At 45.6% G+C, this 24429-nt stretch overlaps 1 protein-coding gene across 16 annotated transcripts in view; it reads left to right on the top strand.

The window, feature by feature from the left end:
* The window catches only part of LOC147031895 (mitochondrial fission factor-like), a 138946-nt gene that overhangs the window by 13189 nt on the left and 101328 nt on the right, over positions 1–24429 (top strand). For all 16 annotated transcript variants that reach the window (XR_015054834.1, XR_015054849.1, XM_085868837.1 and 13 more), the window contains exon 3: positions 8993–9168. Coding sequence is in view for 14 of the 16 variants with exons in the window: in XM_085868837.1 (XP_085724963.1) it covers positions 8993–9168 (176 nt within the window). In the remaining 2 variants the exon portion in view is untranslated. The remainder of the gene's footprint in view (positions 1–8992; positions 9169–24429) is intronic.

The raw sequence follows: 24429 nt of genomic DNA on the forward strand, positions 1-24429 counted from the left end.
TAGTCATAGTAGTAGTAGTAGTAGTAGTAGTAGTAGTAGTAGTAGTAGTAGTAGTAGTAGTAGTAGTAGTAGTAGTCATGAGCATCCACCCTGAGTCTGTGAGATCGATGGTTCAAACCTCATCCGAGTCCTACCGATTCTTTAAAAATGGTAAAAGTATTTGTCGTCTTGGAGGAAGAAGAATTAATTTCTGGCCACTCGGCTTTCTATAAAATTTGACGTGAGGTGAGCAGATATGTAAATGCTACAAGACCACATGAGCAGGGAGAGATGAAGATAATTTCTTTATTTTATTTGGGTTATTTACCAAAAAACTACTTTGTGTTTTATATTATTTAAATCTCTGTTCATTTGGTTCATACAAGTGAGCAGGGACTTAAATAATACCCAAAATATGGTTTTGGAAAATAACCCAAATATCATTAAACTTAATTATTTCATTATCCAGGAGTCCACCTGTGCTGTGTGATGTATTCTTCATTGGTCACTTGCTTTGACACCAATAAAAAATTTTTTATTACAGACCCGAGGCATCAAAAACCTACATATATCAAACAAACAGTTTCAAATTGAGCACCTCATCGCCATTAGAGCATTTAAATTTCATCACATGTGGCAATACATGTGAATTGCTGTTCCCAGCTTGCCGGCTCGATGACAGAAGACGGCATTTGCATTTTTTCCGCCTACATCCATACCCGGTCTGGAATCCCGTGCAGGCACGGGCAACTTGCTCGTGTTTTAAATGCCACACCAGTTTTGACTGGAAAAAGCGGAGCTTCGCATTTTTGACCCTTTTTGCATCATTAGGACATAATTTTTATTTTTAATGTTTTCTGGCACATTTACTTTGTCCAACTCGCTAGTATCCCGAATCATAAACTCAACCCCCTCCACCAATACTTCTTGATTTTGATAACTGCTCAGCCGATACAGCCCCAAAAGTCACACTCATACCTTTTGACTCATTTCCATGCACAACTCAACTGAGGTTGGAAACCTGGCTGTCCCTCTTACCATGTTCCCATGCTTAACTAGAATGGCAGCCATTTTCCACTGCCATCAAAAATTTTGAGATGGCCCAATATCCAAATCTGTTCATAATAGTGTTGTGGTTGAGGAAATTCGCAAACCACCATTCAGGTCCCGTAGGTGAGATATCTCTGTAAGTACATGTGTAGTTAGCCCCAAACCCGTTGTTTAGAGGGAATAAATGTGATTCATTCGGGCTGCGACCCTTTAAGATAGCCGTTTTTCTGTTCTATCTTTATTTTGAACCAACCACGTCTCAACCTCCATCACACAACAACCACCAACCGCAACGCCGCTTCACAACAACAACAACGCCAACAGCCACGACCTTTACCTTCACAACTCGCTCTCACAAACATCGCATCACCACCATTCCAAGCGTCACCGTGGCCAGGGACCGCCACTTTAGACCCTCCACCACCTTCGCCTCTCCTTCTGCGGCCATTCCCGCACCACTTGTGAACGCCGAGCGTCAGGCTGTCCTGGCCTCGTACAGGGCGCGCGCTGAGCCGCGGGTACAAAGAACGGCCTTTCCGAGGGGAAGTCGGATCAGGAATGATACACGCCCACTTCCGATCCGTCCAATCATTAAGCGCGGGGCGATTTGGCCCCGCCTCCAGGCGCGTCGGAGTAGAATCGATATATGCAAATTCGAGGACCAGGGGAGGTTCACGCCCACTTTTCCTCCGTCCAATGGGCGAGCGTGGCTCCGCCCCCGAGCTCATCCTGATCAGGAAATTTTCATATGGGTTCTCCTGCCGTACTATAAAGCGCCGAGCGCGGGGCGAATTCAGTCAGTTTTAGTTTTGGGTCGGAAGCAGTTGGAGGCAGTCGCAGTTTTGGGCTCGGGCGAGTTGGAGAGGTGTGGCGGCGGCGGAGTGTGGCAGCAGCAGTCAAGACGGGTCTGGAGGAGAGTCGGAGTCTGTCGGGGTTCGGAGTCTGTCGGGGAGCTGCAGAGAGGGGAAGCCGGGAGCGCGGTCGAGGTCGCAGTGGAGTCGCTCATCGCGGGACCCAAGCAAGCCAGCTATCCTGTTTCCCCAGAGCATCAACAACCCCCCCCCCGTTTCCCCCCGCGCTGAGATGGTGTGAAAAGGGGGCCCCGTTCCCACCCCATTCCAAGCAGTGCCAACGAAACCCGCGGAGGAGCGCGGAGTCGGGGCACCGCCGCGACATTTGCGGCTCATCACAAGACGGGTAGGCTCCGCCCGGTCTCGCGCCCACGGACCACGTCTGCCCCCTTGTCGTTGAGGGTGGCCCTTTTCTTTTGCTTTTGAGTATATGTGTTGTCGGCGACGTCTGTAAAGTAAAACTGTGTAAGTGTTGCCGTGTGCTCGCGTAGTCGGTAGTAGATCTGCATTGTTGTGTTCCTTTTGTTACATTTGCTTTTGGTGCATAATTGTTGTAATTGTATATGTGTGCTTTCCGTTTGCCGCGGAATAAATGTGCCTTATGTTGAACCGTTTTCCCGTTTCGCTTTGTCTTTTCTTTAATTGATTCTCCATCTTACTTCACGTAAGGGTTGGTAGTGGGCTAAATATGCCCGATAATTAATCGGAACCGTCGAGGTTGACGATAACACCGCTCGGTTATCCCGATAGTACGGAACGGGTCGCTTAAAGTGGCCCGTGTCCGGAGTCGACCTGCGGCGAGGTGCGATCGCCCGGTATACCCTCCGTGTGGGTACTTAGGTAGGTCGAATTTGGCGAACAACCCTATCCCACGCGGGGGGCCGATTGGCACGATCGTGGTGAGGCAGAAAGGCCCACCCGTGACTAGTTCCCGGCGTTAGTCCGAGAGGGTCACGACAGAATTGTCCGTCCGGTGGGCGACGTTCCGCGATTTGAGTTACGTGGCCGCTCGCACGCCGGCGGGCGCGAATTCGCAACAATATGATTGGCTACTAGTGTGCCAAATTTGGTGCTTTCCTCACAAAATGCACAATTGTTATGCTATATTTAGCTAAGTTGCCCCACTACAACATCTAATCAGTTCGTCCTTGTCACACACCCAACCTGTCCACCAAATTTCATCCAAATCTGTCCACAACTTTTTAAGATATCCTGCTCGCAGACAGACAGACAAAGACACGGCTGAAAATATAACCTCCATCCACCTTCATTGGCGGAGGTAATTAGCCAACCCACATTGGTTGGCAATTTGAGCTGGCCCTGATTATTATTGAATCTTTAAAAAAAAAATTTTACCGGGCAAATTGAGAGAGGTGGACGTATGTCACAATGCTGACTAAACAAGTGACAAGAGGATGTAATCTTGAATATTGATTATCTCCAGGCATTAAACTCATCACATCTTAATCTTTCTGCAACTTTTCTCTCCTGCTTTCTCCATGCCTTAATATTAGTGTCACTTTTTGAAAAAGTAATGAAAAGCTCCAAAGAATTGTTGGGATTGTCAGAAGCAAAGTAATGGCATTCATCCTTTTGGTCTTGCGGAAATGCTTAATGCTGGGAAAGAACCACCGACCCTACATCTGTTGAAAACCCACATTTCATGGAAACATATTTTCACTTTACTCGTATCGACTGTAAAAGCAGGTTGCAAGAAAATCTGTAATAGTTGAAACCCGAGTTTTCAACTTGAGTCGAGTGGTGCGGAAACGAGGTATTCCTTTCCATTAGTGGAGTTGGTTCGCATTGGAGCACACATTTCCATTGACCAGATTTTACTCTATGAACTCTTCCGAAATGCGAAACTCCTGCGCGTACAACCTGTTGGGACGAGAGTCGCTGTGCATGCACCACATGACATCAATGCAGGATTTGGTGCGACATACTTCATGCCATTAAACCCCCCCCCCCCCAAAAAAAAACCATCACCATCATATATTCTGTTCTGCAGTCATCTTCCTGCAGATTAACACCATTAACAATATTTGTCTGTTCTTCGCATGCCATCAGGAAAGGCTTAAATATGTGGCACACATGTGTCTGCATTGACCCCAGCTATGGAAATGGTATGATGAGGCTGCATTGGATAACGTCCTGGTCACTTAATAATTGGCATTCTGCCTCTTCTTTCTCAACAATGTTCAGAGGGCCTAAATATCAAAGAGGTCAGGATCCTCTCCCTGGACATATCTCTGGCATTCACAAGATGTGGAAATCGTATGATGAGGCTGCATTGGTTCTTCAGAAGTTATAATCGAAACAAAAACAGTTGGCTCAAACCCAAATGCAAGGAATCTCCATGAACCTCACCATCCTGTTCATGGACACCGGGTATAATCAGCAGAAAATAGGCAAAAAGAAAAAATATGAATGTCATCAATCATGATTCATCCATAAGTATCCTCCAACTCATTCTCCTCTTTCTACTCCTCCCACTACCTTCAATGCAACCCAATCTGCAGTTCACCGCTTCCCCTAACATGTGTATGCAATATGTAATTGAATATTCCATCCATCCATCGGGACCATACTCTGTGCAGAGCGTTGGTGCGGCCTAAGCAGTGTCCTTGGCTATTAGGCACAATCCTGGACAGGTCGCTACTCCGTCACAGGATACCAGCAAGCTGGCACTCATTTTGCCGACGTCGGAAGGATGACAGGCCAAGTTAACCCCACCTGGCATTAATTCAACAGCTGATTGGTATTTGAACTCAGGATCCTAGGATCCCAAGCCCACCACCCTAACCATTAAGCCAACACCAAGCATAATTGAATATTAGCCAAGTGAAAATGCTTACATGTATAGCTGTGATAAATTTTTGAAAAATGCCATTTCAAGAGACATGTCTATCCCTAAGCTTTTCTTGATTTTTAATTTAGCTGGTACCCAAATGTGTCTGCGGACATCCTCCTGCAGTTGGGTTCCCCATTTCCAGGAGGTTGGTGGCAGGATTTACTCAGGCCACCGTAAAACTTCATTCCACAACAAACAAAAACTAGAAGGGCACTCGGTAGAGCGCATACCTCCGCCACGTAATGCCTGATCCACGAGAACATATCGGGCCAAATACATTTTTGAAATATCATGCTGTACAGTATTATATCGTTTTTGGCCCTATCTCTCAATGGTGAAGAATCACTCTAAAAGTTAAATAATTCTCGTATCCAGATCCGGATGCAGATCTTCACGAAAATTGAATCAAGTCAGCCTTGCAACACACCCAACCTATCCACAAAGTTTCGTCTGAATCCATCCAAAACTTTTTTGAGACATTGTGCTATATATCGGTTTAGCACTTTCTCTCAATGGTGAAGAATCGCTTAAAAAATTCTAGTACTCCGATCCGGATCCAGATCTTCACCAAAATCTAATTAGCTTGTCCTTGTCAGACACCCAACCCATCCACAACTTTTTGAGATATCCTGTACACATAAAGAACAACCAAACAAACAGAATGAAAGGGGTGAAAACATATCCTCATTCACTTTTGGTGGCGGAGGTAAAAACAAATCAAACTAAGAAGAACCCACTTCATGGATGTACCTCCTGTGGAACTGTTCTTCACAGGGAAGCTCACTGGATAACAGGGTTGTGGCAAAGCCTTCAGGATCCCCATTCTTTGATTATAGGAGGAAAACGATGGGGAAATCCTGCTGGGTCAGGTAGTGATGGTGTGTTGGGGAGGTAGTTGCTTCGGGTGTGTGCCTGGTATGTTCTTACTCCAAGAGAGGATGATCACCTGTGTCTGCTGTCATCTGAGCTCCAGTGTCTGAACATCAGTATTGCAGCACTTTGAGGTTCGGACACCAGATTGTGGTGAGATCATGGTGGGTGGCTGCACCTACTACTGGTCTGGTCGCTCTGATGGATACCATAACCAGGGAGTTGCTGTACCTCTGCCCAACAAGCAGACTCTTATGGTAATTGAGATAACACCAGACAACGATCGTATGATGAGGCTGAGGATTTGTCACTCTCTGGGTGTCATTTCTCTGGTCTCTGTACATGCTCCAATTGAGGCGAGTGATCTCACCAAGAAGGAGACATTCTATGCCGCTCTTGAGTTGGTGAATGATTGGTGCCCCAGGTGAGATACTCTAGACTTGGGGGATTTCAATGCATTGACTGGCACTGATGGGGTGGTTATGAGGCATGTGTTGGTTGCTCCCTATGGGTCTGGGACCAGGAACCAGAATAACACCAAGTTCTTTGACTTCACTGCATTTGGTATTCCAATGCGGCAGTGTGGCAAAGGAGATTGACCATGTTGTCATTGATGGTCGTTGGAGGTTGCTCCAGAACTGCAGGGTCTACTGGAGTGCTCAGTTCCTCAATAGTGATCACAGACTTGTTGTAGCAACTCTGAAGTTGTGACTCGCATCCAAGGGAATGGTACCATTCCAGTCTAGGCTGGATGTTGGCAAACTCAAGGATGAAAGGGAAACTGAGGAGTTTGCAAACAGGTTGAGTGGGGGTCTAAGGCATCTGGATGTTTCAGCGGATCCTGAAGAGTTGTGGAGTGCCTTTAAGACTTTGGTTGCCAACCTCATGTTGCCATGAGGTTGGTTGGAACCCACCGTCAGGTGAAGAGGAACTTTGTCTTCCAAGGGACACTGGATACCATTGACCAGTGTCGCAGAGCCAGGGTTGATGGCAGAACTACGCTGTTCAGGGAGCTGAGGCATAAAACTGTACGTTCGCTGAGGGTGGACAAGGAATCTTCTGTGAAATTGTAGAGCATCACATGTGGCCAAGTGATTCTCGTTTCTGCTTTTAGAGGAATCTGCATTGCGTTCCTCAAAGCCTGTCCCTCAGTGTACTGCAGTTAGAGCGGAGGTTGGTGAGCTCTTGAGAGAGGAGTCGAAAGTGAAGTCCCGCTGGACCAGTTATTTTGAGCAGCTGGACCAGGCTCTCCTGCCAGCTGTTGAGTTGAATGGCAGGGGTGTGACTATCTCTATTGCTGACCCTACAACCAACTGTGATTCACCTTCGCTTGTACCAATACAAGCTGTGGTGAACCATTTGAAAGGGGGTAAAGTTCCTGGGACCTGTGGCATCCATGCTGAACTTCTCAAGGCTGGTGGAAATGCTGTACTCATGGTGTTGCATTCAGTTCTGCACTCTGGAGCATAGGCATCATCTGAACTAATTGGAATAGAGACCTTGTTGCCCCTCAATGGAAAGGGAAGGGTAATCACCAGGACTGCAACAACTACCAAGGGGTGACGCTGTCCTCGGTGCCAGGCAAGGTTTTTGCTCGGCTCATTCTTCATAGGGTTCGCCACCATCTTCTCCAGCACCAGCGCCCAGAACAGTCGGGTTTGACACAAAAGAGGTCAATGATAGACCATGTCCTTTATCTTTGGGTCCTCACCAAGTGCAGATGACAGTTTCAACTGGGTCTGCTCGCAGCCTATGTTGATGACCGCAGTGTTCAATTCACTGAATCGGGATGTCCTCTGGAGGATTCTCGGTCTTCGTAGGGTGCCACCAAAACTGATCAATCTGATTTCTGAAATATACTCTGGTACTGAGAGTCCTGTGCGGTGTGGTGGTTCCATCACAGACTTATTTCCAGTTATTACTGGAGTTCGTCAGCGGTGTTCACTGGCCTCCGCAATTTTCAGTACTTGTATCGACTGGATTCTGGGGAGGATGTCGGAGAGATCAAGCTGCGGTGCATTGTTTGGGAATATCAAGATCTCTGACCTTGATTTTGCAGATGATGCAGTCATCCTTGTGGAGACACTGGATATCCTCATAGGGACCCTCCAGGCAGTGAATGATGGTTTGGAACCACTTGAATTGAGGGTTTCCTGAGTCGAGACTAAGATCGAGGCTTTTAATGACTTCTTGGATGATGCTATCTTGTCTGTTCCTGTCTATGGTTAGGATGTTGAGGTCACAGAGAGATTCACTTACCTTGGCAGTGATTTTCATTTCTCCGCATGTTGTGAGCTGGAGGTCGATAGACATCTGAGTCAGACCTGGCGAGTCATGGTCTTCAATGGACCATGGGGAGTGGCACTCTCAGTATGCAGGAGAATGAAGTCCGAGCCTTTAAGTCCTTGATGCTTCCAGTCTTGCTCTCCGGATGTGAGACTTGGACTGTGACCAAGGATCTGAGACTAAGACTTGATTCCCTCGGTACGGGGTCTCTTCGGAGAATCCTCGGCTATTGCTGGTCAGACTTTGTGTCTAACGAGCTGTTGCTGAGAGAGACTCAGATGAGATTTGGTAGCTGTATAGTCCGTGAGCGTCATCTGCGGCTGTATGTGCATGTGGCTCGTCTTTCCTGACGCTGATCCTGCTCACCAGATTCTCTCAGCGAGGGAGCCTTGTTGGTGGAGGAGGCCAACGAGCTGACCACATGCCTCGTAGTTTCAGCAGGTTGATCGGTATCTCAAGGAGAAGGGGATGGTGTGGGCATCTGCCTGGGGGATGGCCAGATGGAGGACCCTGGAGTACTGGCGGAAAGTGGACCTGGCGATGTGCTGCTCCAGCACATCATCCCATATGTAACCTGACCTGATTTAGCTGGACATTAAACATAAAATATATTCAGGTTTTATAATTATTTTATCCACAATGTTATGCCTTTATCAAACAATATATAATTCTCGAAATGTCTGTTTGTTTGTGAGTTTTTTTTTTTTTAAACTTGACATCTATGCAAAAAAGTGCTGGAATGGATGAAATGAAAACTGGTGGAAGTACTCAGGGTGTGCCCCCCTCTCCGACTACATCCGCCATTTCAAATAATCATAGCCCACAGGGTTCAGGGTCTGGGGGTGGGGGTGGGGGTGGCGGTGAGAGCAAATTATTGATGTATATGGAATCGTATGGCACCACGTGGTAGAAGCCAATAGTACAAGTCATAAACCATAAAAGTAGGGGAATGGATGGATTCTTTGCAAGTTATTGTAATTGTTATAAAGCCAAGGTGAAGGCAGGGAAAACATTCGTGAAAAGAAATGAATTTCATGAAACTTTAACATTTTGTCTTTCTCTGTGTTATAACCTCACTTTGTGTGTTCACATTCAACCCAAGGTTCTGCAGATGAGTCTTCACTTCCATTGTCTCCTTACTCGTCTGTGCCTCCTCCTGTATCTCTTCGTTCTCCTCCACGCACGCTTACCGTGGCAGGTCCACAGTGTCACTATATGGACCTCGGAGGAAACGAAGGATCTGATGGCATCGGAGAGTTGGATGCAAAGTACACAGAGGTGAAAAACGTGTTTTTCTATTAATTACCTCAAGTGTCTTTCCATTTTGTCTGATAGCCATCAAAACATTTCCCTTGCAAAATGGGGCAACGTAATTGGGTCTTGGTGTGTTTAAGACCTTGCTGGGTATGTTGCCCGAAGATAAACTGAGCAACCTGATTGGCTGAATTTGAAAGCCTTTAGCAGGAAGATGGTTTCCGTGCCTAAAAACCCAATTGTTTTTGATGACCTAGCGTCCTTGCGAGATCTTTTCCCACCAAGATGGCAGAGCAAGAAGGCAGGCTCACCATCGTCTGAAACAGTTTAATAGTAATAATAGTTTAACTTTAAAATTACGACTGAAACAGAAACTACATAACCTACGGAACCACAGCATGGGATGAATATAAAACATTCAAACCCAGTGAATTTCAGCACTACCACACATCAATACGGCTACAAATCCTAATACAACAGAGGAACGTGTGGGAAGGCAGGGGAGGGATGCAAGTAAATCAAAGGTGCAGGGAAGAGAAATTAATTTAAAAATCCTGTCCCAGTGGGAAAATGGCAGCTGCCTCATGCATTTTCCTGGGAGAGCCTAACATCAGGTGGAGCTCCAGCAGAGGAGCTCTTGGGGGCACGTTCTTGGCATCCCCTCGCAGGCATGACTAGTAACTACCCCGAGGATTTTGATGCTGACCTTGTAGTCTCTACACTTTCTCCGTTTGACCTTAACTTGTCTCTCTCCTGGCTTGAATTGTGTGTTTGCTCCCCTCTCGCTTCTCACTTTCCTTCCTTTCTTTTCACCCCCACCCTCACCGTTTTCACAGGGCAAGCTGAAACGTGCCTCGCCCAACCAAACGTCATTCCGGTGCTCATAGTACTTCGGGTCCCCTGGGACAGTTGGTTGGCCCTCAGGGTGACATGGAGTCACTGGGATTAATAAGTAAAATGATAAATGGGAGGTTAGGAAAAAGTCAAACTGGATCCATGGGACATGTAGCCCACTCCTCTGTATCCATTACATACGGCCGACTATGTACAGAGTATGATGTACACAGACATGGCAGTGTGTACATTAACACAAATATACAAGGAGAGTTATCACTCCTTTCCACACATGCTTCAACACCGTTCTTTTTAATTTTTTTTAATTATTTTATTTTATTTTTTGTATATCATGTCGAAGCTCGTGTCAGAGTTGATACACAGAAACGTATAACAAGGCAGGAAATTTGTGCGAGAGGGAAGCACAAAATAGTGGGGAATAGAGACAACAGGAGATCTGCGGAAGGGAGAGGGATGGGGCGAGGTACCACGGGTAAACAAGATGGTACTGCAGGGACTTGCAGGATGGGAAACATGGAAATTGAAGGAGGTGGGCTTGGGGTGGATCAACGGGGGGGGGGGGTAGTAAAGATCAAGATTTTGGATGGGGGAAGATAATATATGGTGGTGAACAGCTGTTTTGAAGACCTGGAAGGGAGGAGTGGGATTGAAGCTAGTGTGGGAGTTTGTTCCAGAGGTGGGGAAAAAGAGGAATGAAAGGGTGAAGGTGAGCAGTGATTCTTGATTTTAGCAGTTTCACCAGAAGAGGTTTTTTTGGCAGACCTTGAGTGCCCTGAGGAAATATAGGGGGGACAGATCACAGACAGAGCAAGGGGGGGGGCAAGGCCGGAGAGGAGAGAGTAGAAGACAGAAAGATCACCGAACTGCCTCCGCTGAGAGAGTAAGAGACCCAAAGACTCAGCTTAATCGTGGGAGATACCAATGAACCTAAAAGCCTTGGATTCCACAATGTGAAGTCGAGAGAGGTGTGAGGCAAGAGCACCACCCCAGAGAGTGGATCAGGACTCCATCAGACTGTGGATGAAAGCTCTGTAAGTGGTTGGAAGCTCACATGTGCCAAGGAAGGAGTTTCCACAATGTGGGATGCGCAGTCGGCAACTGGCTTTGGAGGCCAGCTCGGATATGTGGCTTTCCCAGGAAAGATTGTGGCATATAATGAGACCCAAAAGCTTGATATAAAGGACTTCTTCATGGGGATTCTTGAGAATGTAGATGGGATTAGGGGGGGGGTCCAGATGGTCCTTTCGGAGAGACATAGTGAGAGTGTGAGATTTGTCAGGATTGAAGGACATATTCCAAGTGTTTGACCAGCTTGTGATTTATCCAGGTTTGCAGAGAGTGAAGAGGCTGCTGCTTGCCGATCTGAGGGATGACAGATGGTACGGCAGAGGGTGGAGCCATCAGCAAAGAGATAGAGAAGATTTTCCAGAGAGTTGGAGAGATCATTGATGAAAATCAGAAAAAGCACATGGCCAGGTTCACTACCTTGAGGAACTCCAGCCTGGACAGGAAGAGGAGATCAGAGAATTCCATTAAGAGCCACACGTTGGTTGCGACAGGAGAGGAAGTGTGCGAGCCATGAGTGGAGAAGGCCTTGGATACCATTGGAAAAGAGTTTGGTGAGCAGGGCAGGGTGCCAGACCATGTCAAAGGCATGCGATATGTCTAGGGATATGGCTCTGATTTCATGTCTGACATTGAGGACCTCCATCCATTATTGGGAAAGCAGAAGCAGCATGTCCAGGATAGAGTGATCTGATCTAAATCCAAATTCATGGTCAGAAATCAAGCCATTGGAGAAGAGGAAGGATTTGATGTCAGAAGCGATGATGGGTTCCATGACCTTGCTGATGATTAGGAGAAGGCTGATTGGTCTGCAGTTGCGGGGATCAGTTTTTGCACGTTTTTATGTGGAGCGGTAATGTTTGCTGATTTCCAAGCAGATGGCAGATGAACTTGAGTAGAACAGAGAGAGGGTGAGTAAGAGCAGCAGAGCAGGTTTTTAGGGCACGTTGATTGATGTCATCTGGATCGGTTGCAGAATCTGAGTCAAGGTTTGACAGCAAGCTCTCCACCTTGTCAGTAGAAAAGGACACAGTCTCAGAACAGCTGGGTGTGACTGGGTAAGGTGGGTACAGAAAACGATGGGTTTGGGACACAAAATTTAGAAGCAAACACGGAGTTTTGGCATTCAGCCTTTTAACGTGGTGTCAGCTGTGCAGCCATTTGAGGTAAGGGAGGGGATGGAGGGGGAACATACACCAGAAACACTTAACTAGATGCCACCAGGATTTGCAGGAGGGAGACGGGTTTGAGAGTTCAGACTTGAGATGAAAAAGATGTTGCTTCCTGTCTCTCCTTAGGGTCGACACACACTTGTACCAAGCTTTGTGGAAGTAACTGAGATTGCCTTCAGAAGGATTTGCCTTCCAAAGGGCAAAATAAAGTTGTTTCAGGACAACAGCCTTGCCACGAGCTTCAGTGTGTCATGGGTGGAAGGAAGGGTAGGACAACTGAAGATGAGATCGGATAAATCTGTGCATGAAAGAGAGCAAATTTCTTTGAAAAAATTCCCAGGATGAATTGATGTCAGTGAGAGTAGAAATGGGAGACCAGTCTAGAAGTTTGGCTGCTTGAAGACCCTACCAGTCGGTCTGAGTGAAATGCCAGACTCGTTGGCACTGTGTGGGTTCTCTAACAACAGCCAGAGAGGTCTACTTTGACAAGCATGTGGTCAGATGAACCGATTGGAACAGAGGAAGAACAGCAGATATTTCTGGGAAATTTGTCAAAATCAGATCCATAATAGATGGAGTACCGTTGGTTGAGATCCGGGTTGGGAAGTTGACAGATTGTTTCAGTCCCGGTGAGTTGCTGAAGTGCTGTTGCAGGCAAGAGAGGTACCCACACCCAGCCAACTGGCATGATGGCAATTTGTCACCACATATGAGGAAGAGAGAGTTTGGATGAGTGGATACAAGTTGGTCCAGGTTTTCAGCGAGCAAGTTCGTCCATGTAAATGGAGTCATCATTGTTCGGTGGACGGTACAACACACACATAAACAAGAGATGTGAGTGGAGGGTAGCCATAGCCAGAAGTATTCTTGGGGGTGTAGGAGAGTGAGGGCAGTGCATGGAGAGTGAGGAATAGAGTCTGATGAAGAGAGCAACCACCACGAAAACGAGGCTCAGGTCTATCATACTGGAGGAGGGAGTAACCAGGGAGAGAAACTAAGGAATCACACACGTCTTGAAGGAGGAAAGTTTCTGTTCAGCAGATTATGTCTGATTTGTCAGTGGCCACCTGTATGGAAAGATCTGTCAAGTTGGAGTGAAGCCCCTGGATGTTTGCGGTCCACACTGTGAAGGAAGAGTGGTGGGAGGAAGCTTTGGGTGCAGGGGGGAGGGGGGAGGGTAGTGTAAGGGAGGAGAGGTTGAGATAGTGAGAGTTGTTGATGACAGATTGTAGAAGAGCGAGGAGAGATGGTCAGATGGGGAGGAGGACAAGGGGCTAGGTGGTGAAGGAATGGGTTGTTGTGGGGAATAATGAGAGGGGGCAAAGGGAAGTGGGAGATTGGAGGAGGTGGAGGAATCAGCTGGAAGAGAGAGGATGGGGGAAGGGGGACAGCTTTAAGAAGGGGGAGTGAGGGGGTGATGTGAAGGGGGAGAAGGGTGAGGGGGGAGAATTGAAGGAGAAGGGTGAGGATGAAGCTTGGGGGGGGGAATGAAGTTTGCCTTGAAGAGGGAGGAGGCGGCTGAATTGAGAAGGAGGGGGTGAGAGGGAAGCTTTGAGGGAGAGGGGAGATGAGAGCAGGCAAGTCCATGAGGGAGAAGAGAGGGGAGGGGAGGGAGGGGAGGGTTGGGGAGAGGGGAAGGATGAGACTGGGTAGAGGTGATGTGGAGATGGGAGTGGGAGTGGGTGGGGGGGGGGAGAAACAAAAATTGATGGGAGGAGTGATGAGATTTGAGGGAGTGGGAAGAGGGGAGGCAGCTTTGAGAAAGTGGAGTTTGGGGAGAGGAGATTTGAAGGGGAGAGGCAAGGGGGAGTTTGAAGGGGAGCAGTGAGAAGGGACATTTGGGCGAGAATGGTGAGAGGGAGAAATGAGGGAAAATGGTGAGGGGGGAGAATTGAGATAGAAAGGTGTGGGGGAGCTTTTGTTAAGTGTGAGGGGGAAGCTTGGGGAGGGGGATGTGGGAGAGAGTGAAGTTTGCTTTGAAGAGGGAAGAGGTGGCTGAATTGAGAGGGAGGGTTGAGAGGGAAGCTTTGAGAGGGAGGGGCGGCTATAAGAGCAGGCATGGCCATTGAGGGGGATGGAGAAGGGAGGGGTGGGGAGAGGGGAGGCTGAGACTGGGTAGTGGTACGGTAGAGGTGGGAGCAGGCAGGAGGAGGAACAATATTTGAGGGGGTGGGAAGAGGGGGAGATGTGATGAGAGGAAAGAGAGGGCGTGTTAGAGATATTGAGGAGTATGCTGAATGAGAGTGAGACATTTGTTAGGTTGGAACAGAACCCACAGATGTTTGAAAACCATACAGTTTGGGATATCCGAGGGGGAACTGGGCAGAGTAAGTAAGGAAGGGGTATAACAGGGAAGGAGTTAGGAGGAGGTAGATTTAAGAAGGTGGGATGAATTTGCACTGAAGTTGGGAAAAAAAGAAAGAACAATTCATAGTGGAAGATGAACAAGTATTGCAAAATCAGATTTTAAAAATGTGTCGGTCAGATTCGTTTGAATACATTAGAAGATGGATGGAGTGTAGACGAATTGACGGAGTTGAGAAAGGAAGTGTTTTAACAGATGTAATTTTGAGACGTGGGATGAAAGAAAGGTCGAATTGAACACAATATTTTGAAGAAGAAGAATCAGGTGGAGTGGGGAAATTGAACCGTTTTTTTTTGTTTTTTTTGAAGACTAGGAAAGAGGGGGGGGGTGAGGAGGGTGGGGGTGGGGAAGAGTAAAGGGAAACAAAGTTTGAAGAAAAGGTCATTGAGGTAGGTGGTGAATACCTTCATGATCAGAGTGGGATTGGCAGGGAAGAAGGAAGAGAAGGAAGAAGCCGGTACAGGAAGTCACGTGGTTACGTGGGGTATAAGGTGAGAAGGGAAAGTTTTTTTTGTTGTTGTTGTTGTTCTTGTATATTTTATATTTTAAGACATGAAACAGAGGGTATAGTTGGGAGGGATAGAAGGAGGGTGGAGGGAAAAGTGAAGAAAATACAAATAAACACGATTGTGCACATAAATGGGAAGACAGGTAGACCTCAGGGAAACTCGATGTGACAAGACCAATGAAAACTCACCAAATTGCACAAGTTTTGAAACAAAACCGAACTAGGAACACACAGTAAACACGGAGGAAACAAAATAAACAGTCAAAATGCGACAAACGACAACCGGAAACTTATCTTTGAGAAAGTCGGTAGAGATCTGTGGAGAGAACCAACCGTCGCCTCAATAACCGGAACTGGAACCCTTTATGCCTACAGTGGGTATGAACAGTCTTTGAGGCAAATTTGGATACTCCCCCCCCCCCCCGATTATATTTCACATTCATTTCTGTGCTGATCTTCTGGGAATGTAAAGAAGTGGCAGTTCCTGATGGTGGGTTGTGTAATTGGCAGGAGGAAGCATCTCATGTTCTGTAGAGCAATTACAATGGAATTTTCCAAATGACTCACTTTTTCAGATATTCTGCACACAAACAAACAAGAAAAAGATGTCGTGCGGAGCACGATGGTTGCAAAATCCACCACTCTCTCCAAAGGTTGTCATGGATACATCAAATTGTCCATTTCATTAAGATTACAATTGACAATCTTAATCAAAGCTCAGGTCAATCGGATAAAAATTGATTATTTTTCAGATTTAAATTGATGATTTTAGAAGTTTGACCTTGAGTTGACCTTTGACCTTTTGACATCAAAGTAGTTGGTTTCCAAATTCATTGATACACTATGCAATTGCTGCTTACTTTTCAGGTTAATCAGATGAAAATTGATGATTTTTCAGATGAAATTTGATGATTTTAGAAGTTTGACCTTTGACCTTTTGACCTCAAAAATAGTTGCTTTCCAAATTCAGTGATGGACTATGCAAATCTCGTTCAAATTTCAAGTCAATCGGATGAAAAAAAAATTACGATTTTTAGAAATTAGACCTCAAGATGACCTTTGACCTCAAAATCAATAGGCTTCTCAGTTGAGACTACCTCTTCTTCTTCTTCTTCTTCTTCTTCTTCTTCTTCTTCTTCTTCTTCTTTCAGCTGCTCCGGTTAGGGGTCGCCACAGCGGATCATCCGTTATGATCCGCATAATGATTTTGGCACAGGTTTTATGCCGGATGCCCTTCCTGACGCAACCCTGGTCGCCTCTCACGACACAGGGATATTGTACACCTATTCTAAAGGCCCGGTCACACCTTGACGTTTTAGCCAGCGATGGCAACGTATTAAAATGTATGTAAAACGCTGGCTTACGTTGAACTTTTGATGTTTTTTTTTTAAGATTCGGACGTATTCATAGCGACTTGGTCTTATGTATAACGCATTGGTAACGGACACAGAACGTTTCGTTGTGTTATAGATAACTTATACCAACGAATGCTGAACCTGTTGTCGGCCTACACAACCGATGCCCAACGATAGTCTAACTTAGGCATAGCGCGTTGCACGCATCGCCGACGATGTCGTGATGTAGCCTATTAAAAGGCTGACTCACAACGATTCGAATCATAACTGCCGTAGAAATGGAAGTGACAACATCGCGGTCACACCTTGGCGATCTTGCCAGCGTATGCCGACCTACGAAAAATGTATCTAAAACGTTGGGGCACGTCAAATACGGTATGAGTAAGTTTGGTATACGTGAGTAGAACGCTAAAGTACGCTATCATACGTCGTAGTAAGTAGAGTACGTCAAGAAATTTTAAACATGTTCAAATTTTACGACGTACTCGGCGTATGACACACGTTCTGCATGCGATGGGATAAGTTTTACACACGATATGTGGACGCTTACACACGTCCACAAAGGCTACTTATAAGCTACTCATAAGTCGAAACACGTCGCGGTAATGTCTTTTTTACGCGAAATTTATTTCTATCTTATGTTTGACGTGCTTTGAACCAATTCTTTACGTAGTCCCAACACACATCGACGTATGTAGACGTATTCCAATGACTTCTTTCGATCGACAAAAAAAAATAAATGAACGTGTTTCTAGCTTACAACTGCCATATAAAGACGTGTTCCCAGCGGTTTTGGGAATTGGTATATAAAAATGCTGCTCATAAAAGGGGAACCCAACAGTGTTTTCGAGTCCTTTTTGAGTCGATGTCCATGTCAGCAGTAACAGTATCAGTATCAGTATCAGTATTAGTATTAGTATTAGTAGTAGTTTGTTCATGTTGGCAGTAGTAGGTGAGTGTGAGGGGGAGGGTGTGGGTTATGATGGATCGTCCTTGCGTCCGCGTGTCCACGGGTAGGAGACATCTTTTCACCATTGTTTGAAGTTATTCGCGGCTAATTTTTTATGGGGCTTTTTCAACAATGACCTATGGCTTGTTTTTACGATTTAGGTCTATTCGTAACGGGTTGGACAAATGCACAATGAACTAATAATGTGCATAGAGCGCTTTGATTACTTATAGATACGATATACCAACGAATAATTATCGTGAAGCCGGCGTTCACAAACTATGCCTAACGATAGCCTAACTTATCCATATCGTGCGGCAGTTTATCTTTGCCGGTGACGTAGGGTTTGCTATTCATAGGCTGCCACTCAACGATTTAAATGGCTGCATCTCCACTATTGAAAGTAGACGCTTGCGCTCAACAATTGGATTTTTTTTTACACTCAACGACTTTTAAACGGTACCACTCAGCTATTTTCATTGTTTTTACAATGAACGATTTAAATTGCTGTCACTCGCCTTTGTTTTTTGACGCTGGGGTTTTGAAATTTGAAGCGTTTCTTCTGAACGTGTTAAAACGCTCAAACTCGACTATTTTAAATAGACGCTGCCGATGGACAATTGGAATCATAGCCAAGCTAGACATCGAAGTGTGAATATCCTCGTCATGCCGAATAAAAGTTTGAAGAATGCTGCAAATAAGTGTCCTGGCCGTGGCCGTGGACGCTGACGCAAGGACGATCCATTATACCGACGTCTTTCAGCCTATGAGTAACTTAAAAGTAACGTCTGTCGATGTGTGGCAACGATCGTGTAACGTGCCAACAACACGTTAATCATAGATTAGAAATAAGTTTCGGGTACACTAAACATTACCTCCGCGTGTCTCAACTTATGATTAACTTACAAGTAGCATGTGTTGACGTCTGTCAACGATCGCAGACCGTGCATACAACTTGTGGCCAGCGTAGCGGAACGTGTGAGTCATACGCCGGCATACGTCGTGAAATTTCAAGCATGAAAAAATTTGAGGACAACCAAAAAGTACAACGTTTAAAGCCAGCGTACAACGACGTATGGCAGTGTTTTTCAGCGTTGTCTCAATGTTATCAAAACTTACCCATAACGTATTCAACGTGTGCCAGCGTTTTAGAAAAAAAATTCAAAAATCGGCATACGTTGGCTAAAACGTCAAGGTGTGACCGGGCCTTAACCGGGGCATACACCGGGCCCAGTACACTGGTACTCACTTCGCCGACCTCGGAAGGATGACAGGCTGAGTCAACCTCCTGGTGTGTATTAATTCAAGCGCCCAACAGGGCTTGAACTCAGGACCTTTTGGATCCCAAGCCGCTACCCTAGCCACTACACCAACACCAGGCTCAGTTGAGACTACCTCTACAGCCTGGTAAAGTTTCATGACAATCGGTTTAGAATTGTGACCTGTAGGCGATAAACAGACAGACAGACAGACAAACAATAACAAAATCGACTGACCAATATACTTGAAAAACCTTCAGTTTTGCAAGTAACAAACAGACAAACAGACAAACAAACAAACAAACAAACAAACAGACAGAAAGGGGGTGAAAACATAACCTCCTTCACCTTCGGTGGCAGAGGTAATAATCATGGCTTTAATTCTTCATTTTGGTAGCAACTTCAGGCCACAATTACACAAGTGAATTTGTATGGATCAAATTGCAACATCGGAAATCGCATTCGATTGACATTATTCCTGATCTGTGTCAGGATAAATAGCAGACCGTGAAGACCGCATATCACAGCCATCTAACAGTAGCACGGGGACGATTATTATGAGAGAGATTTAATTCTGCTCTTCTGGATCAGATGAGGGTTAAGGTAGAGCTCCAGTACCTTCAGAAGATTCACAGGGCAGTTGAGTGTGCAGCCAAATTTGCTGCTCTGCAGAGACCCAGCCGTAGACGAGAGCAATCAAAGCCCTCGGAAGACCCGGCAGTGGCAAAAGGCTTTGATCTTTAAATGACTACTCGTGATTGAATGAGTCGCATCACTAGAATGCGTTGGAGGTAGGTAGGGCAACAGCGAGATGATGCAGGGTGTATGACAGGTGTGCTTAGGCTAGGTAATAATGGTGGTAAATGTGATCTTGGAGGGCCATTTAATGTCACAGAAGTTCCTTCAACTGGGGTCTTGCTGCAATTGTGGTAAGATCCCCATGGAGAGTATCTGCTTGGTGATGTACCACCCGTGCAAGATGAGGTAAGGCCCTGGAAAATGGACTCTGAGGAACCTCCACATGACAAGGGAAACCGGTATAGTCCGAGCACACGGGGCCCCTGCTCCGCTGTAGAATCCAAAGAAGTGCCTTCATCTCCTTAAAAAAAAAATCTTAATTGTAGTTTAGTTGGCAGAGGAAAATTACAAATTTGGTGCACAATTGAAGGTGAACATTGTGAGGCTGTGGTCGAAATGAGCTCATATCACCATGGTGACTGCTCTGGTCCTAAATCAAAGTGTGAGTGTATGGAATCGAATTGCTCCAAAAAGAGCCATGGCTTCCAACTGTAAAATGGAGCAACAGCACAAATTTTTGCCCATGGTACTGGTAGGTTGGGATGGAGTTGGGCATGGCAGAATGTGATGTAGAGGTTTCCGTGGCAGAGGTTGTGCAACCATGACGTAAAAATTGTGTATGAGGATTGGCATATAATTTACAGCATGTAACATGGGTGGGAGTCACATCATGTCACCTGTAAACACTGTGCAATGCCATATTCACCAAAAATATGCAGCACATGTTCTAATTATCTTTACACTTCATAATCCAATGTGTTCGTACTTTCGTCGAAAAGGGACTTTATGCATACAATTGCATTGTACGTGCACGTGCATCCGTAATATTACTATTACTTTATCAAAAGAACTCAAATATTTCATTTGAGTGAAATTCCACTGTCCAGGACTGAGTCCTTTTATTACTTGCAAAATCGAAGAATTTTTCAAGTATATTGGTTGGTCGATTTTGTTATTATGTTTGTCTGTTTATCATCTACAGGTCACAATTTCAAACTGATCTTCACGAAACTTCACCACATGATAGAGTTTGTCATAGGGAAGAAGCCTATTGTTCTTAAGGTCAAAAGGTCAACATATTTCTCAGGTCAACAACTTAGGTGAGATTTCTAAAATCCTCAATTTTCATCCGATTCACTTGAAATTTGAAGAGGATTTCTACTTCAGGTCACTGAATTCAACCACCAATTATTTTGGAGGACAAATTTGTTTTATGTATTTTGCAAGTATCGTGCTCTGCACGATGTTGTCTTCTTGTTCATTTATTCCCTCCCCTACCAAAGGTGGAAGGATGGTATGTTTCACCCCTCTCTATGTATTGTTGTGGATTCTCACCACTCCGGCGTGCGGGCGACCGCTTTTAGCTAATTTGCGGCCGCACGCGCCCACCGACCGTGGAAATCCAGTCATAGCTTCCGGATCAACGCCGAAATCCAGCTACGGGTGTGTTTTTAACGACACCGTAAATCAGCCAACTCTTCTGTCCACGTGTGACAGGGTTGATCGCCTAATTGTCGATTCACCTAAATATTCGCGCAGACAGAAATGCCGGGGATTTACACCTCAACGGGACCCGTACGGACACGAGCCGCTTTAAGCAGCTCACACTGTTTGTGATTGCCGAGCGGTTTATTATTGCCAAGCCCCGTCGGACTCTATTATCTTATTATCTTATCGTGTATTAAAAGCCAGCTATTATTCCGAACACAATTACGGCAGCTCAATGGAGGAAGGGATGCAACGAGCAGGTGAATATTTAAACAATGACATTTATTTCACACGCATGCAATCAATGAAGCAATGGGGGTAAGGGACAAGACACGAGCAAAAAGACCTACAGCCGTTGTCTATCTATTACGTAATGTACAGGCACTTATCAGTTCTACTTGGCGGACAAGGTGCCACAGACTTCCATGCAAAAAAACCCCAGAGAGAAAAGAAAGGAGAACAGGGCCCGTAGGCCTTTAATGTTCCGCGGAGCTGTGGAGACCGAAGGAGCTCTGTGAGACCGTGCAGGTTACCTGCCACCCTCGTGGTGACTCGCTGGTCGACCCTCGATGTCTCGGCCTGCACTCCGCTGGACTCCACCAGTGCCTTCAACGGTGCCTCCAACGGCGAATCGGCTGGCGACTCCTCTCCGGTTCCGACTCGACCAACTCCAACCAACTGCTCCCGCTCTCCACACCGATTCCACCGATGTCCTCCCCAATTCTCTCACAACCGCCAACAACAACTCACTCGGTGTCGACACGCGCCTTTTTATCGCTCCGGGCATTCGCCCCGCCCTTCCCAGCACACGGGGGGGGGGGGTGGGGGGGAATTCCAGGAGAGTCCGGCTTGGCTCTGTTGTTGTTGCCCAACCGTCATTTTTGTTTACCCGTTCTGAAGGATATCGGGGCGGGAGTTGCTGAGATGCTGTTGTGGTGGTGGAGGTGGCGCTGTGGTGGGGATGGCGTGGTTGTTGAGATGTTGGTGAGGAGATGATGTTTGTTTGTTGAGATGTTGGTGAGGAGAGGATGTTGCTTGCGGAGATGATGGTGAGGACTTGTTGTTTAAAATAAAGATAGGAAAGAATAACACTACCTCAAAGGTTCACAGCCCGGCACATGAATAATTCCCGTTAGACATCGGTGGGGAAATCTATTCTGGACACACACTTATCGACATAACTGATCTTCGGGGAACCTGAATGGTGTTCTGTGAATTTCCACAACCGTAACAGTATGTTTGCTTGTCAAGTCCGCCACTGAAGATGGACGGATGTTATGTTTTCACCCCTGTCTGTTTGTTTGTAACTTGCAAAATCGAAGATTTTTCATCAATATTTGTAAGTTGATTTTGCTCTTCTGTCTGTCTGTCTCTCGCTTACAGATCACAAATTAAAACCGATCTTCACGAAACTTTACCAAGTTGTAGAGGTAGTCTCAACTGAGAAGCCTATTGATTTTGAGGTGAAGTTTGTAAAATCGTCCTTTTTCATCCGATTGACTTGAAATTTGAACAAGATTTTACATTGTCACTGAATTGGGAAACCAATTGTTTTTGAGGTCAAAAGGTCAACTCAACTTTGAGGTTAACTCAAGGTCAAACTTCTAAAGTTATTAATTTCAATCTGAAAAATAATCAATTTTTATCTGATTGACCTGAGCTTTGATTAAGATTGTCAATGAAATGGACAATTTTGGAAAGGAGGGTGGATTTTGCAAGTACTGTATTGTGCTCCACACAACATCTTTTTCTTGTTTGTTTGTCTGTGAACAAAATATCTCAAAAAGTTGTGGAGGGATTTTGATGAAACTTGGTGGACATGTTGCGTATGCAGCAAGGAAGAAATGATTTGATTTTGGTGAAGATCCGAACCCGGATCCAAGAATTTTAAAGTGGTTCTTCACCATTGAGTGATCGGGCTAAAACGATATATGGCATGATATCTGAAAAGGTTATGGACGGATTCGGACGAAACTTGGTGGATGAGTTGGTTAGGTGACAAGAACAAGGTGATTAAATTTTAGTTGAGATCTGAATCCAGATCCGGCTCATCAGTGGGATACAAAACATAAACCGTTCAGCCTGGCAGACGTATCCGCTCTTCAGTGCCGTTCTCGTTATTCAAGTCAAGCTCTGAAACTACAAAAACATTGATGCCCACAGAATGGTCATATAATATGAAGGTGACGGTCAAGTTATAGAGCTTGTGCACAGCCTGTCAAAGGTATGTGCTGTACCGAGTACCCTTCTAGTTTTTTGTTTGTTTGTATGCAGTTGTGGACGGATTCGGTTGAAATTTTGCGGACAGGTTGGGTGTGTGACAAGGAAGAATTGATTCAATTTTGGTGAAGATCCGGATCTGGATCCGGCTGCTAGAATTTTTTAAGTGATTCTTCACCATTGAGATATCGGGCCAAAAACGATATATAGCATGATATCTCAAAAAGCTGTGGATGGATTCGGACAAAACTTGATGGACATGTTGGGCGTGTGGCAAGGAAGAATTGATTCCATTTTGGTGAAGATCTGAATCTGGATCGGGATATGAGAAATTTTTTGATTTGTAACGTGATTCTTCACCATTGAGAGATAGGGCCAAAAACGATGTCTCGCATTATATTTCAAAAATGTATTGTGCCTGATATATTCGACTTGATCAGGCATTGTGTGGCGGAGGTATGCGCTCCACCGAGTGCCCCTCTAGTTTATTTTATTTTTCTTCACAGGAGCTAGCTAGGCTCGTGGAAGAGCAAAGTTGAACTGATAATGCCAGAACAAACAGCAAGGCATTGAACAAACTGAATGAAAAAAAGAGGAGAGGGAGGAGGGAGGAAAGAAACTTTGAAATAAGCAAGTGTAATATGGTTGGGTTAAGAAAGGTTAATGGGGGTAATAAAGATCATGGGACGGAATTGAGGATGGCAGGAGATGGTGGTGCACTGCTTGCCTGATGTCCTGGAGTGAAGAGTGTGACAAAACAGCCTATGGAAGGTTGCTCCATCAACTGGACAAAGTGAGGAATAAGAATTGAGGTGTGCAGTCAGCCTGAATTCTGGAAGCTTAACCAGGAGGTAGTAGTCACGAGAAGAATGCCTGCATCCTGGAGTACCACTTTCCCTTCTCGGCTGGCACCCTTGCCTCAAACTTTGCTCAGCTTTTAACTGTGGAAACCAAGGACTTCAAAATCATTGGTATTTCTTGTGATGAAGCTGAGTCTCTGGGATGTCACGTTCACATCGCAGACAGGTGGGTGGTCTCACTGTCTTCTTCTGCGTAAGACATGTCCCTTTTTCCCTTTTCCACCACATTCACTTCTTTATTCACCTTTTTTTTTCTTCTAATGCTCCCTTCTCAATTGGACAAGCAGTATGCTGATGATCCCTTCTTGCAAGTCTTGTTTTTTTTTTAATGATCACTTATTGCAAACTGGCTCATTGACAACTTTGTATATGAATGCATTGCCGGTGATGG

The sequence above is a fragment of the Eptatretus burgeri genome, chromosome 2 (assembly GCF_056783735.1).
Source record: "Eptatretus burgeri isolate ZD-2024b chromosome 2, Ebu_testis_v1, whole genome shotgun sequence".
NCBI classification, from domain to species: Eukaryota; Metazoa; Chordata; class Myxini; order Myxiniformes; family Myxinidae; genus Eptatretus; species Eptatretus burgeri.